Source organism: Phyllostomus hastatus, unplaced genomic scaffold, assembly GCF_019186645.2.
Source record: "Phyllostomus hastatus isolate PE091 unplaced genomic scaffold, TTU_PhHast_1.1 phas_contig_209, whole genome shotgun sequence".
Taxonomy (NCBI): Eukaryota; Metazoa; Chordata; class Mammalia; order Chiroptera; family Phyllostomidae; genus Phyllostomus; species Phyllostomus hastatus.
Window position 1 is genome coordinate 3,484,014 of NW_025333735.1, and position 13,227 is coordinate 3,497,240.

At 44.1% G+C, this 13,227-nt stretch overlaps 1 protein-coding gene across 1 annotated transcript in view; it reads right to left on the minus strand.

The window, feature by feature from the left end:
• Positions 1-1,893: 1,893 nt before the first annotated feature.
• DNAI3 (dynein axonemal intermediate chain 3) overlaps positions 1,894-13,227 on the minus strand; it is a 65,248-nt gene continuing 53,914 nt past the window's right edge. The window contains exons 18-22 of the mRNA XM_045835544.1: positions 10,457-10,598; positions 8,465-8,669; positions 7,292-7,383; positions 6,082-6,204; positions 1,894-2,040 (exon numbers count right to left, since the gene is read on the minus strand). Coding sequence (XP_045691500.1) covers positions 1,894-2,040; positions 6,082-6,204; positions 7,292-7,383; positions 8,465-8,669; positions 10,457-10,598 — 709 coding nt within the window. The remainder of the gene's footprint in view (positions 2,041-6,081; positions 6,205-7,291; positions 7,384-8,464; positions 8,670-10,456; positions 10,599-13,227) is intronic.

The following is a 13,227-nucleotide window of genomic DNA, read 5'->3' on the forward strand; positions in this document are numbered from 1 at the left end:
CCCCAGCGGGTGCTGACAGAGGCTCGGTCCATGGGGTGGCAGTGTGAAGGGAGAGGAGCGATCGGGTTCTGCGTGTATTTTAAAGATTCACACACAGATTGGGTGTGGATTGTCCGAGAGAGAAATGAAGGGTAACATCAAGATTTTTTTGCCTGAGGAACTAGAAGCAAAGTCTTTGGGGAGTCTGCAGGGAAACTGGGTTTCGGAGGGAAAACCAGGCACTCACTGTTGAACATATTTAAACTTGAGATGCCTATTGCACATTCAAGTGGAGACGTTAAGTAGTCAAAGGACACAAAGCTCTTGTTTTTATGGGAGAGGTCCAGGCCAGGGGCATAGGTAGTAATTAAAGCTGTGGGGCTGGATGGGTTCACCCAAGACATGAGTGTGGGTTAAAAGACAGAACAAGGAAAACAGATGTTCAAGTGCAAGGATGAGTCCTGGGACAGGCCCACGGTGAGGATGCCGAGGTGCTGGGTCCTTATAAAAATGTTGCAGGGTAAACCCTTTCAACCTGCCTTGAAAGGAGTGGGATCTGTTCAGTGAAAAACATCTGTCCAAAGGCACACAGATGGTTAAGTGCTGCTGTCTATCTGACTTTTGTAGAATTAATAAATAAAGCATTGGGTTCATTTCCTCTGGCAACTGAACTCATAAACCTTGGCATCATCCTTCCCTACCTGATCTTTTACTTTAAACTATTCCTACGGTCTCCTAATAGGATTTCCTGCCACGAGACTCTCTCTCCCAGCTCTAATCCATTCCTTATCTCCCTGAACATAAAGTTGATTGTGCCACCTTCCTGCTTGGCCCTGCTATTAATCCCTCATTATGTGCAAACTATAATCCAGCTTTTTAAGCTTGATTTACAGGAGCCTTTACAATCTGGCTCCAAGCTTCTCTTCCAGTCTCATCTCATGCTGGCCTCCCCCGGCCCCACGTCCCGTATCAGTCACTTTTCTGACATTGGATCTCTTATTGGGATACACCAAGCTCTTTCACAGCTGAGTTTCACATGCCATTTCTTTTTCATGCCCGCACTGCGGGAGTATGGCCCGTACGGGGCTGAGGAGAGGACATGACGGCGGGCATCTGTCTTGTTCCACACGTCGGAGTCCAGCTTTCAACCTTCACCCTTGAGTATGCTGCCTGTCCTAGGTTGTTTTAGATGCCCTGCGTCAGGTTAAGAATGTTTCCTTCTTTTTGTAGTTGCTAAGGATTTATTCTTGTCTTTATCAGGAATGGATATCAAGTGTTATCAAATATTTTCCTGCATCTATTATCAAGTGTTATCAAATATTTTCCTGCATCTATTGGGTATCATAATTTCTCTCCTTTAATCAATCATTGATTTATTTTCTGCTGATAAATTAACTATATTCCCTGGATAAACCCAGCATGATCTTCATATGTTATCCTTTCTTTATACATATATTTCCAGATTCAGTTTGCTAATATTTTGTTTAGCATATGCCCTGAAATCTGTGCAGTGGCCCAAAGGGAGTACTTTTTGGGAAGGTGACCAAAAGCAACCAGATAATTAGGAGCAGAGTTTAATTTCCACTTCTGACTGGGATTGGGGTTCTGAGTGGATGTCGAGGCTTGGGAGTGGAGGGGGTGGCTGAAGCTGTGTATTTCTAAAGGGAAATGAAAGTTTCATTATCCATAACTTTCAGAGTTGGTACAAAGTTCAGTACATAGTCAGTTTAGAAATCAAAACAGGTCTTACTAATTGTTATAATTCAAAAATTTTAATAGCCATGAGATAAAAGCCTACTATTTCTAAATAAGCCTATTTGATGTTCAGTTTGCTAGTTCACCTTACATAAAAAACAATGCATAAAAAGAAAAGAAGGGCCCACGACCCCCCTAAACAGCTCCACGGAGGGCTTCCTACATCATCTCCATGAACGACGGCAGCGTGTCGGGCGCCTTGAGCAGGCCCAGGTTGATGAGGGTTGTCCTTTCTAGCTCCAAATAGCTCTCGTACTCCAGTTTCAGTTCAGCCTCCAGCTGTTCTTTTGTCTTCTGATAAGTTTTCTGGGGGGAGAAACAAGTCATTCCTATAAAACACTGACATTCCAGATACCAAAGGATGACAAGGGGCTGTGTTTGAACAGTGGGCCTGGCTGCTGTCTGGGGGTGGGGGGGTCGCAGGAGGGCAGGGGGCAGGAGGCAGGAAGGTGGGAGGGCATCTCTTAGACAGCCAGGGAGAGGAGCTGCTGGCTCTGACGGCAAGTGGCCGGGACAGAGTGGAGAAGTGTGGTGGCCTCTAGGCGTCTCCTGGAGGCGGGCAGACACGGCGTGCGGTGGGCTGGATATAGCCTCTCAGGGGCTGTGGGGAGTCCAGGCTGGCCTGCGAGCTCCTGCCTCTGACTGAGGGAGGAGCACACTGGGAGGGGGAATAGCAACAACAAGGGGCATTTAGTCAGTGAATGTACCACTTGCTGAGTAGCCTGTCTGGGTCTGGGGCCTGTCAGTGTCTGTGCTAGTGCTGTTCTGGTCTAACGACAGCAGCATTGGAGTTCCTTGTGACATCGGCCCAGGCGGTTGTGATTTTCAAGAGCTGTGCCCTCATCTGTGTCCTCTTTCTGACGAATTTTAGGTGTCACCCTCGAGTGGCCTTTGTTTCTCCTCCTCTCAGTATGCCCTCACCCGCTGCCCGCCGTGCCTCTGCCCCTGTGTCACAAAGCTCTGTCTTTGCCGATTCCAGCCAGGGGCCAGTACTCTAAGTTTTTATTCTAGTGTTTTTAGAGAATCATATCTAAGAGATATTTTCTTTTTTAAGCATTCCCAATGATGGGTGGTCCCTTCCCTCTGCCGTATTCTTTCCTTATGTTTGCTTTTTCTCTCTTAGTGTAGCTGCTTTTCCAGATTCCTTGTGTCCACACCCTGTTGTACCTACTTCATAGTACTATGAGGGTTATGGGAATTACTAAACACATCAAGTCCTCGGAATAGTGCCTGACGCCCAGTAAGCACTTCGGAAATGTTAGTGACAGTAACCAATTCACAAAAGAGCAGGACTTGATAGGGTGAGAGTGGGAAAATACTATTCTTCCAATCCGGTCCTTTGCAACATATGTGACAGATCCCATAGTACTTCCTATCACTTTTAGGTAGTAGGAATAGTGTCACTTTGAGATAGTTGTAGATGTTAGCTATTTGAAGGCAAGTTTAATATCAAAATGGAGACTGCCCCTCGGGGCCTTCTCACTATACTGTGCGCCCTCAGCCTCTTTCTGCAGAGGGTGCCTCACCTGGTGAGAAAGTCCTTGTGGCACTTCTGAGGCCTAGCTGCTTTCCAGAGCTCCACTCGGCCCCAGGAAAACTCAGCACCCTCACTCTGCCATCAGTAGAAGTTCATTGCCTCTGTCCGAGCAGTTTAAATCAGTCTCTTGCCTCTAGATTTTCCAGCCTCAGGAGTCCAGGCCCTAGTCTCCGGGTTTCTCAGACTCTCCTTAGACATTCTACTCTGGTCACTTGGTAATTCCTGGCCTTTGGATTTCTGTGGCTCAGCAAGCCTCCTGCCAGGTGTCAGCAGCCAAATGTCTATCCTGGCCACCGAGCTGTCTCTAACAAGTCTGCTGCTGCAGAAGTGGAAAGGAGGGAATACGTAGCCCTCTGACACCTCTCTCCAAAAACCATACCCCTTTCAGTCTCCTTCCCCGTAACTCTTGCTTCCCTTTTGCAATCTGGAGGGTGGGTACTCGACCAGAGGGTACAGAATTCCCTTCTAAGTCCCAGACAGAGGGCACAGCTTACGGACCCCATGGAAACTGCTGCTTTTCCCAGCTTTGGGTCTCTAGCAGAAATTCCAGTTAGGAAAATTCCTATTTCCTGTTTGAGCTATAATTACTACTATTTTTTTAAGAAATGAATTCAGACTCAATGTTTACAAGGAGGTGGGTGTAGTATTTCCCTCATATCATGGGTTGTGGCATCCAGTGTATTCCCTGGCAACTGGGGGGCACCCCTAAAGACCAGCCTTGCTGGACGGACATGTGATGTTCTCCTGCCCTCTGGAATGGTACGAATAGCAAACTCTTACTAGCACATTCTGTGTGCCAGTCCCTGGCTAAGTGCTATAAATATATGAACTCCTTTAGTCCTCACGGCAGTCCTCTGGGGTTGGTACATTGTTTCCATGTTCCCTTTCATCGGCAGTTGCTGATAAAAAGATATTTCTGACTAATACTAGTTGTTTTTCCTTGGTAACCTTTCATGTTCTGTGTGCTAACAGAGGGGCCCTTTAAAGTCCACTCGCGGAGACACAGTCCAGCTCCAGAGGACACCTGAGCCGTGGCAGCTCTACCTAAAAGAGGGTGCAGCGTCCAAGGGAGATAAAGTCACCAGAGGGAGTTGGAAAAGTTTTGGAAACTTGAACACATGATATACTATGATTATTATAATATTCAGATGTTTTAAAAGTATTTCACGGGCAAACTATTGTTTTATCACCCACAATTCTACTTGCTTCCACCGACATGGATAAGCAGGAGCTGTTGCGATGGTATTTGAAAACACATAATAATCAGAGACAATTGCCGGCACAGGGACAGGGTGGCAGATCACCTCCCGTGACCAAATTCCAACACTATTTGTGACTACAAAGAAAACCAACCGAGACCCCTGTTTGCAAGCTGGGGGAAGCAGTGAGAAGCAAGCTTACTGGTATTCTTTTGGACCTGTCACCTTGAAACAGTTTCTGAAACGAGGCCCCCTGTTTTATTTCACTAATTAGTAGCTATCAATATGTGGTCATGTTAATCCAGCGGTTTTCAACGGGTGTGCTGCAGGAATTTTTAAAACATGCCGTGCCTGACTCTTTAGTCAGGGCACTGACCTCTTTTCCTTTAGGTTGCCAAATTGAAAAACGACAACAGCTAACACACCAACTGTTGATGTGAATGAATCAAAATTATAACTATTTTTTGGTCAGATCAACAAAAAATGTATTTTTTGGTGTGCTGCAGAATTTTAGTAATTAGTTTATGTGTGCCGTGACATGAAAAAGGTTGAAAATCACTAATTTTAATCGATTTGCTAATTCAGCATTTTGAAATATTTGCACCGGCTCGTGCTCTTGAGGCCTAGGACCTCACGTGAGCAGTTGGGTCGGAGGAGGCTCATTTTGCTGCTGGGAGACCACAGGTGGGATTAGGGACGGAAACGCTGGGGACAGAAGGGCAAGGGAGAGTGTGAGCAAGAAAGAAACAGCAATAGGGGCTGAGAGGACCTCAGGTAACAGAGAAGGGCTCAACACACAGCAGGTTTAAAGGCCTCACATTCCCGTGGGCGAGGGAAGGCCCACAGAGTGACAGAGCTCACGTCAACCAGAGAAGCAGAAAAGGAGGGGGATGGGGGCGGGTACTCAGCGCCGGAGGGCCTTTGAAGATGAGCGCGTACTGAAGCAAATTCTCCTCTGTCCCAGATTTCACACCAGCAGTATTTTAGAGCCAAATTCATATCTGTCTGGCTGTCTGTGTGTCTATCTGTACACGAGCTTCCATTTAATGGAAGTGTACCATTCCTCAGGTTCCTTAACTGGAAGCCTTGCAGGCATCCTAAAAGGTAGTTGTTAGGATTCCCGTTTTAAAGACAGGACAACTGAGGCTCAGCCAGGATACGAGCCTGGCTCCCGATCTCATGGTGGGTAAGTGGCAGAGTTGGCACTTGAGCTCACGTGTCTTGATTCCATATTCCACTCTTTGCACTACCCGTTTCAGTGCATTAGTCACCAGATGTTAAAATTCTGTATAATGAAAGCATTCAGACTTTGAATCATTGTGTGTATAAATGGTCTTTGGATATCATTGTATCTGAAAAACTTGGATATGATAGAAAATTACAGAAACTTCAGCGAGGCAGGATCTTATGTGTCTGATGATGGTTGCTCATGCCTGCATGGTAAGCTAGGAAATCGGACAAATGACTTCCTGACTCTCACGAGGATGAGAGAAGAATGTGAAAAGGTATAATTTCCCTGGTCAAACTGTGGAATACAAGCGTGAGAGCCAAGCACACTTATTTCCACTGGGTTTAGAGGAAATCAACTACCATTTCTGAAATTTAACTTACAATTTTTTTCTTCTCTAGCTCCAGCTCCATTTCTTTTTTTTCTTGCTCACGAATTTCCTTGCGCTGTCTCACATATTCCAGGTGCTTGACCTCTCTCTGAAAGTAGTGGCTTACACTTGATACCTGTCGGAAACACAGGCCCACATGAGGGGAGCCCACACAGACACCCACTATGTTCTTCACAAAGCTCTGGAAGACTTCTGGCAGCTTGCAATTCACCAGATACACTACCTATTTTGGCATACTGCTAGCAGGTCTACTACTAAAGTAACACAATTTGGGGGCTTCTGTGCTAACTAGTTTCAGGACCCTGCGAATTAGAGTATTCCAGGAAGGGAGTGAGATGGCAAGGAGAGAGCTGCAAAAAAATTTGCACTTTTGTAGAAAGAATAGTGAGGAGTTACTCGTTTCCCCTTTCCTTCCTTCTCACTTCTACACTAGAGGACGTTTTGTATCATCAACAGAACTTGGAAAAAGCACATGAGGGCATCAAAGTAGACCCAAAAAGGACTGGGAGCAGAGTTGAGTTCCTGGTCCCCTGGAGGGATTGGCGTGTAGGCGTCAGAATAGAAACCGGAGAGTAGACAGAGACCTTGGGCAAGGTGACCAGGGTAGGGAAAGTGTTTTGCCTGGCAGTAACTAGGCTGATATTGTCGAGACTTGCAACAGATTGCAATCTATATATTTAATGTTGGGTGTATGTGTGCGTATGTAGTTCTATTTATTAATCTTTTTATAACCACCTTATTAACATTGCCTGCAACCCTTGGGTGGTGGGTATGATGGGGCAGAATATTGCCACTTCAGACATGCTGCTTGTTGTACACCAAGTCGGGGGAGGATGAGGTGGTGGTGGGCAATGGGAAGAGGAGTACAAATGTCAAATGCACCCTCTGGGAAGGGCATCACTGACATAAGGGTCCCACGCTTCAGTTACAACCCAGGAATAACATCTTATGATTATGAATCTCCAAATCATTCTTCTCTGGATCTGGGTTTTATTTACGTGGCTTCCCTTTCATTGCATGCTTTTTTTTTTTTCCAGTTTCAAACTATTTAAGTCATAAAACAGAAATACATCCCCTTATTTATGACTGGATGAGTCTTTAGTTCTTTTATAAAGTAAAAATGCTGTCTTTTCTGAACACATTTTTAAAACATGCCACAGCAATATCAGTCACATAAATTCTCAAAGCCAAAAGTTACTGACCTCATTGGCAGAAGGGTGACTTAATGTCCAAGGAATTTCTAATATATGCAGAGTCCCATAATAATCAGCTATGGCTATAAATTGCTGCTTAGCTGAAAGATAAAAAATAGGGGAAAGAAACAACTCAGCAACCAGAAACCCATCTTAGAGGATAAACAGGAGATGTGGTTTTGTTTTGTGGTTTCCCAAAGGATCTGCAGTGGTTACAATGACCTTGGTTGGCATCTCTGTTAGACATTCATGAGTGGGGACCATATGGACATTGAAGTCATTGTTTCCAGTTGATGAAATGAAAGCTGAGACCCTGAGCCTTTGTCAGCCACCCTGCCCATCTCAAATCTTCCTTCCTTTGTGTCTGTGGGCAAGCGTGGCCCCTTGCTGAGGCTGACTCTCTCTATGGCGGGGCCCACTGAGCAGACCTGGGAGGAAAGCAGGGAAAACACATGGAAAGATTTCCAGAGAAAACTCATGAGGCCAATGGTGACCAAAGACACAGGAAGGGCTAAAGGATTATGCAGATGAATTTCAGAGACACAGCCAAAACCAGAAGCTAGAATGAACACCACATTGTTCCCTTTGAGCTTTTGAGATGGATATAAAACCCAAATGTGTTTGAGCATTTTTATTTTTTATTTCATCATGTGTGTGTTTTTCCTTCTTCTCATTTTCAGAAAATCTGGTTCAAATTGCTAAGTCCTAAACTTGTAATCCCTCTATGTATGCAAAGGCAATGTTTTGTAGCAAAGAGAGGAAAACATACTTTGGTGTTTTTAACTTCTTTAAAAAGAGGCAAATATATCGAATTAACATAGAACATAGTACTTGGTTGAAACTGGGACAAAGGAAATAAATTATTAGGAGAAGATAAGAAGGATGCTTTTTGTTGTGTGATTCAAAATCACCTTCTGCTCAGCGCACTAAATGTGTCTCAGAAATAATTGTTGATGAGGAAATTAGTGAGAGAAGCTCAGGTTGTATCCAAGACAGTGCAAGAGAGAAGGGGCGGAATGGGAAGGAAAGGCAGGGAGGGGGAAGAGAGAGAAAAGAGGGAGGAAGGGAAGAAAAACAGGAACCTGAGAAAATACTGGAGGCTTTCCAGGTAAATGTCAATATTTTCTTGAGTTACACAAAAAAGGCAAGATGACTTAGCTTGTTTGACCAGAATTAACATACCAGAAAAGGTCCAGGGTTTGATGCAGGTGATCATAGTTATACAGATGTTTTGTGACTGGGCTGGTTCATGGGTTTTCTCTAGAAGGTCCCAGATATCGATGTATCCATCTTCTCGGCCAATATAGAAGACTCCGGGCCTTGTCAGAGACCAGTGCCCTGAGGTGTACCTTTTTGGAGCACAGGATGACTGAAGGAGGGGTCCAATCTGTAAGCAAATTTTTTAACAGACAAATTAAAAGCTTGCATTATTATCAAAGGGATATTCACAATGATTTTAAATACAACATAGATAGCTATGCTCATGTAACAGCACAATTATGCCTACTGAGAGCTCCTATTTCTTTTCCTTGTAGGATTTTTATATATTGCCAGTTCTCTTCTTTCCCATATATTTTTATAATACCATTTTCTTCTTATTTTAATTGCTTTTTACAAAAGAGCAAACCTTCAAATCAAGCTGTCGATGATCCTAATAATCCAACTGCTACTGAAGTCTATTGATATTCCTCTAGAGATTGGTGTATATTGGATAAGTAAAGACTATAAAATTTTGCTTATACCTTTATTTTGCTCTCAGGTGTCTGTTTCCATGAAAACAGCTCTGGTAGCCAGGAAAAGCAAATAAAAAGCCAATTCTAGCTGTGAGCTGCATCCAATGACTTACAGATATTATCAGGAAGAGATTGTAGACCAGCAAAGCATCATAAGATCATCTTGTCCTTTCTCTACCACGGGGTGATTTGCCTTCTGTGGGAGGTTTTCACAGGGACAGAAGATTAAAGTGTGCTTTCTTCGTCCCACTGTTGTGCTCCACCTGGCAACCAGGTATGCTCATTTATCTATTTACATCTGCAGGAACTGAACTCAACCGAACTGTCTCATACCCTCCAGTACATGCAGAAGAAGCAACCTTTCCTCCGGGGAAGGAGGAACGCCTAAAAGGTGACCCTTCAAACCTGACCTTGCCCACTTTGCCAGATGCCGTGGCTTCTGTGGGTAACCCGCCTACTGCCCCTGCATGGTCTTTGGACAAACTTGCCTAGATTTCCTTTTTATTTTCCTTCAATTACAAAACTAGCACTTGCCAACTGTAAAAGAAGGAGGAGGAGGAGATACAGAAGTAAATTGTACAAAGCAGAAGTTCTTTTGCAGATAGGCACTGAAGTAGTTTCTAATTTGTTCAGTGAAGGAGTTGTACATATATTCATGCATTTTTTCCTTTTTTTGAGATTTGTGTTATAGTCTCAGAAGTGAAAGTGTTAGGGCAAAGAAAAAATATTCATAAAAATTTGTATGTATACATAAGTACATTACACAGATTATTTATTCAAAGCATATATATATATTTTTCAAGGTTTTAATCATCTTAAATTGCTCACCAAAGGGACATACTATAATGATTTCTCCATACCCTTATCTCACTGGATTTTCTCAGTCTTTCTAGTTTTTGGCAGTTTAGCCTCTATCGGTCAGGACCTGGCCTTCCCTAACCCTGACCACTGGATCTCCTCAGCACTGTCTCACTTTGACCCATGCACACCTCTGGTCTGCCTGGGATGGATGCTTTAGCTTTCTGACTCCCACTTCCTGAACCTGCTGACACACTCCCGGTACAGCAGCAAGGGTGACGGGACTTGTGTTTCTCCTTGGGCTTCAAATAACAATCAGCATCCCTTCTTGTATGTTAAGGGGAGGAAAAATACTAATCATCTGATCATTATATATATCTATTTCAAAGAAAAGACTGTTAGCTTTCAGAGAACAAGTGACTTAAAAATGTTTCCTTCCCTCAGGGAAGAAAAGCAAATGGTTGGGTTTTCAAAGGGCTTATAAGTAGTTCTGCTGGAGCCAAGCTGGAGCCAGGCCATCTGTTTCAATTTCCCTAAAAAGTGCCCCAAAGGCACTGTTATATCAGAACGGCCTATTGTTCCCATTGTCTTTCTCAATAACAAAGGACCACACACCCATTCCTCCCTGTTGCAAGCAACGTACCATGACATTTTCCTTCCAGATGGCCACGTTCCATCCCCCGACGGTGAGGATGATGTCCTTGTAAAAGGGTGACCTCTGAACGGTGTGGACAGCACCATCATGGACGGCACTATCATGGACAGTGTAGAGGCTCACTGGCTTCCTTGCTGTTGGAGTAGAAAAGGCCATTTCACCTTTAATAACACTGTACACATTATAAAATAATGAAGTGACTTCCAATGGATGGACAGACAGGTCTTGATGAATGAGACCAAAGAGTAAAGAATCACAGGTCAGCTGGGGCAAATGAATGAAGGAATAGCTCCTCTTCTTTTTCATAAAATGCCTAGGGAATTTCCCATCAAAGCCACTTTTCAGAGGAATACTTCATGTTCTCATTCATTCAATTGGTCAATAAAAATTCATGCACTGACTCTATGCACCAGGCACTATAGATGGCTGAGTAAACAATGGTTAATAAACAAACATGATCCTGCCCCCATGGAGCTCACAATCTAATGGGAAAAATGGACATGTGCTTGCTACACAAATTCCAAACTACACAATAAAACATGTGAGAAGTGTTACAAATAAAAAATATTACAAGAAAAAATTAAAAAGGCATGCATAAATTAGGCTGAAAGCACAGAAAAGTCTTCTCTGAAGGTGAGTCACTTAGGCCTGATAGCAGTTTGACCAGGGAAGATTTTGGTGTGGAGGGGCATCCCGGACAGAGGGAGCAACATACACCCAAATCCTGAGAAACGAGAGTTTTGTGTCTTAATAAATTTGAAGAGAGCAGTAAGATCGAGTCTGGCAATCTCAGGGTGAGACATGTAAAACAAACAGGGACCAGGTGCTTCCAGACCATGCAGGGCCTTGTAGGAAAGGGGCTTAGGGTATATTCTAAGTGTCATATGTTTTAATGCGTGCTTTAGGCCTAGAAGACAATCTGATTGATATTCCCAAACCATTCTCTGGCTGCTGTGGGAAGAACGGATTAGTGGCAGGCAAAAGCAAAGAGGGAACTCCAGAAGAGGCTGTTGTGGTAGTTCTGGTGAGAGCAGATGTCGACTTGGATGCGGGTGCAATGGAGAAGAGTAGATAATCGAGACATTTGCAGGCTAGGACAGACAGGGCTTGGAGATGGCTTAAAGACGAGGAGTGAGAGAGATGTGCTGAGAATAACAGCCAGGCTTCTGGTAAAAGCAACTGGCTCTGCTGAGTTTTTATTTATGGAAACTGGGGAGACTAGAGGAGGAGCGGGTTTGGACTTGAAGATCAGGACTTCCCCTGCAGTCTCTGCCCCTGGCCCGGGGGCCTCCAGCTTCTCTGGCCTGTTTACATGCCATTGCTTGGGTTTCCTTTCCTCCAGGCCTGTCCTCAGAGCTGGATGTCTCTCACTCCTTGCTGCCCACATCACAAGCCTCAGAGATGAGTGTTAACTACCACCAATAAATTAATCCAGCTCCTGTCCTCCTGCCAGAGTGATTTTCTGATTATTTGGTGGGTCTAGGATGAAGCCTGCAGCAATTAGCAGGGCACCCAGATCTCTTTGCCACCTGGACCTGATGTCCTTCCTGGCATCTCTTCTTTGCTGTTGCCTTCTTTATTGCTATGGTTGGGCCAGGAGATGTCCCTGTTTCCTCACTGTCCCCTGGTCTCTTGGGCTTCCATGTTTATGCACTTGTTACTCTTTCTACATGAAATGTCATTCTTCATCTGAAAAATTGCAATGTACGCTTTAGAATCCAGCTCAACTGCATCTCTCTTCAACAGAGCCTTTTTTTAAATTTATTTTTTTATTGATTGGAGAGAGACAGAGAGGGAGACATCGATTTGTTGTTCCACTTATTTATGCATTTATTGGTTGATTCTTGCATGTGTCCTGACCGGGGATCAAACCCAAAACCTTGACGTATCAAGATGATGTTCTGACCAACTGAGCTACCTGGCCAGTGCAGTAGGGCCTTTTCTTAACAGCTCAAGAGAATCAGTCATCATTCTTCTATGTGTTTGACTTTTCCAGTAGACTGTGGGACTCCTCTAGAGGAGGATAGTATCTTGTTCACCTTTGTATCACCAGTGCCTGGTACATAGTAGGTTCTTAGTGGTGCTTTGATGAATAAATGAAATTAAGAAAGAAAAAACAAACATCAGGGAGGTTCAAATATAAAACTTTTGGTTTTTAAGTTTATTGTGATTGGTTATTCTATAAATGGAATAAAATTAATTAAAAAAATAACTAAACCTGTTTATCTTGGGCTTTTTCAAAAGCAGTTCAGGAGCTGCAGGAGAAGGAAAGGCCCCCAGAAAGTCTCTGAAACCAGGAGGAACCAGTGTCCACCTGTGTGTAATCAGTCCCAGCCTCATGCTTGAGTCCTGGGGCCGTGGTGGGGACTGCTGCCACGGACACGGTGCCTGGAATTCATATGTGCACAATGCACACTAGTAAAGTACTGAATAAATAGAAACATGATAAGCATAGAGGTAGCTGATTATAATTCATTATATCCAATAGATAATTTCGTATTCAACTTCAAATCACAGAATTGGGAGTAAATTGAAGGTGGAAAATCAGTCTCAGTTCTGCATGCACTTGACCCTCCCTTGGGTCACATTAATCCCCTCTCAATGCCCTAATCCCATCAATAACACCCCTTTGGGTGTCTGTCCAGGGGACCCTATGTCAGGAAAGTGGGAATGCTCATTTCCAGACTAACATGGCTCCCTGGAAGCGATGCTGACTAAGCAAGCCTTCCCAGGTCTGAGGCAGGCTCTAGTTTAGGAAC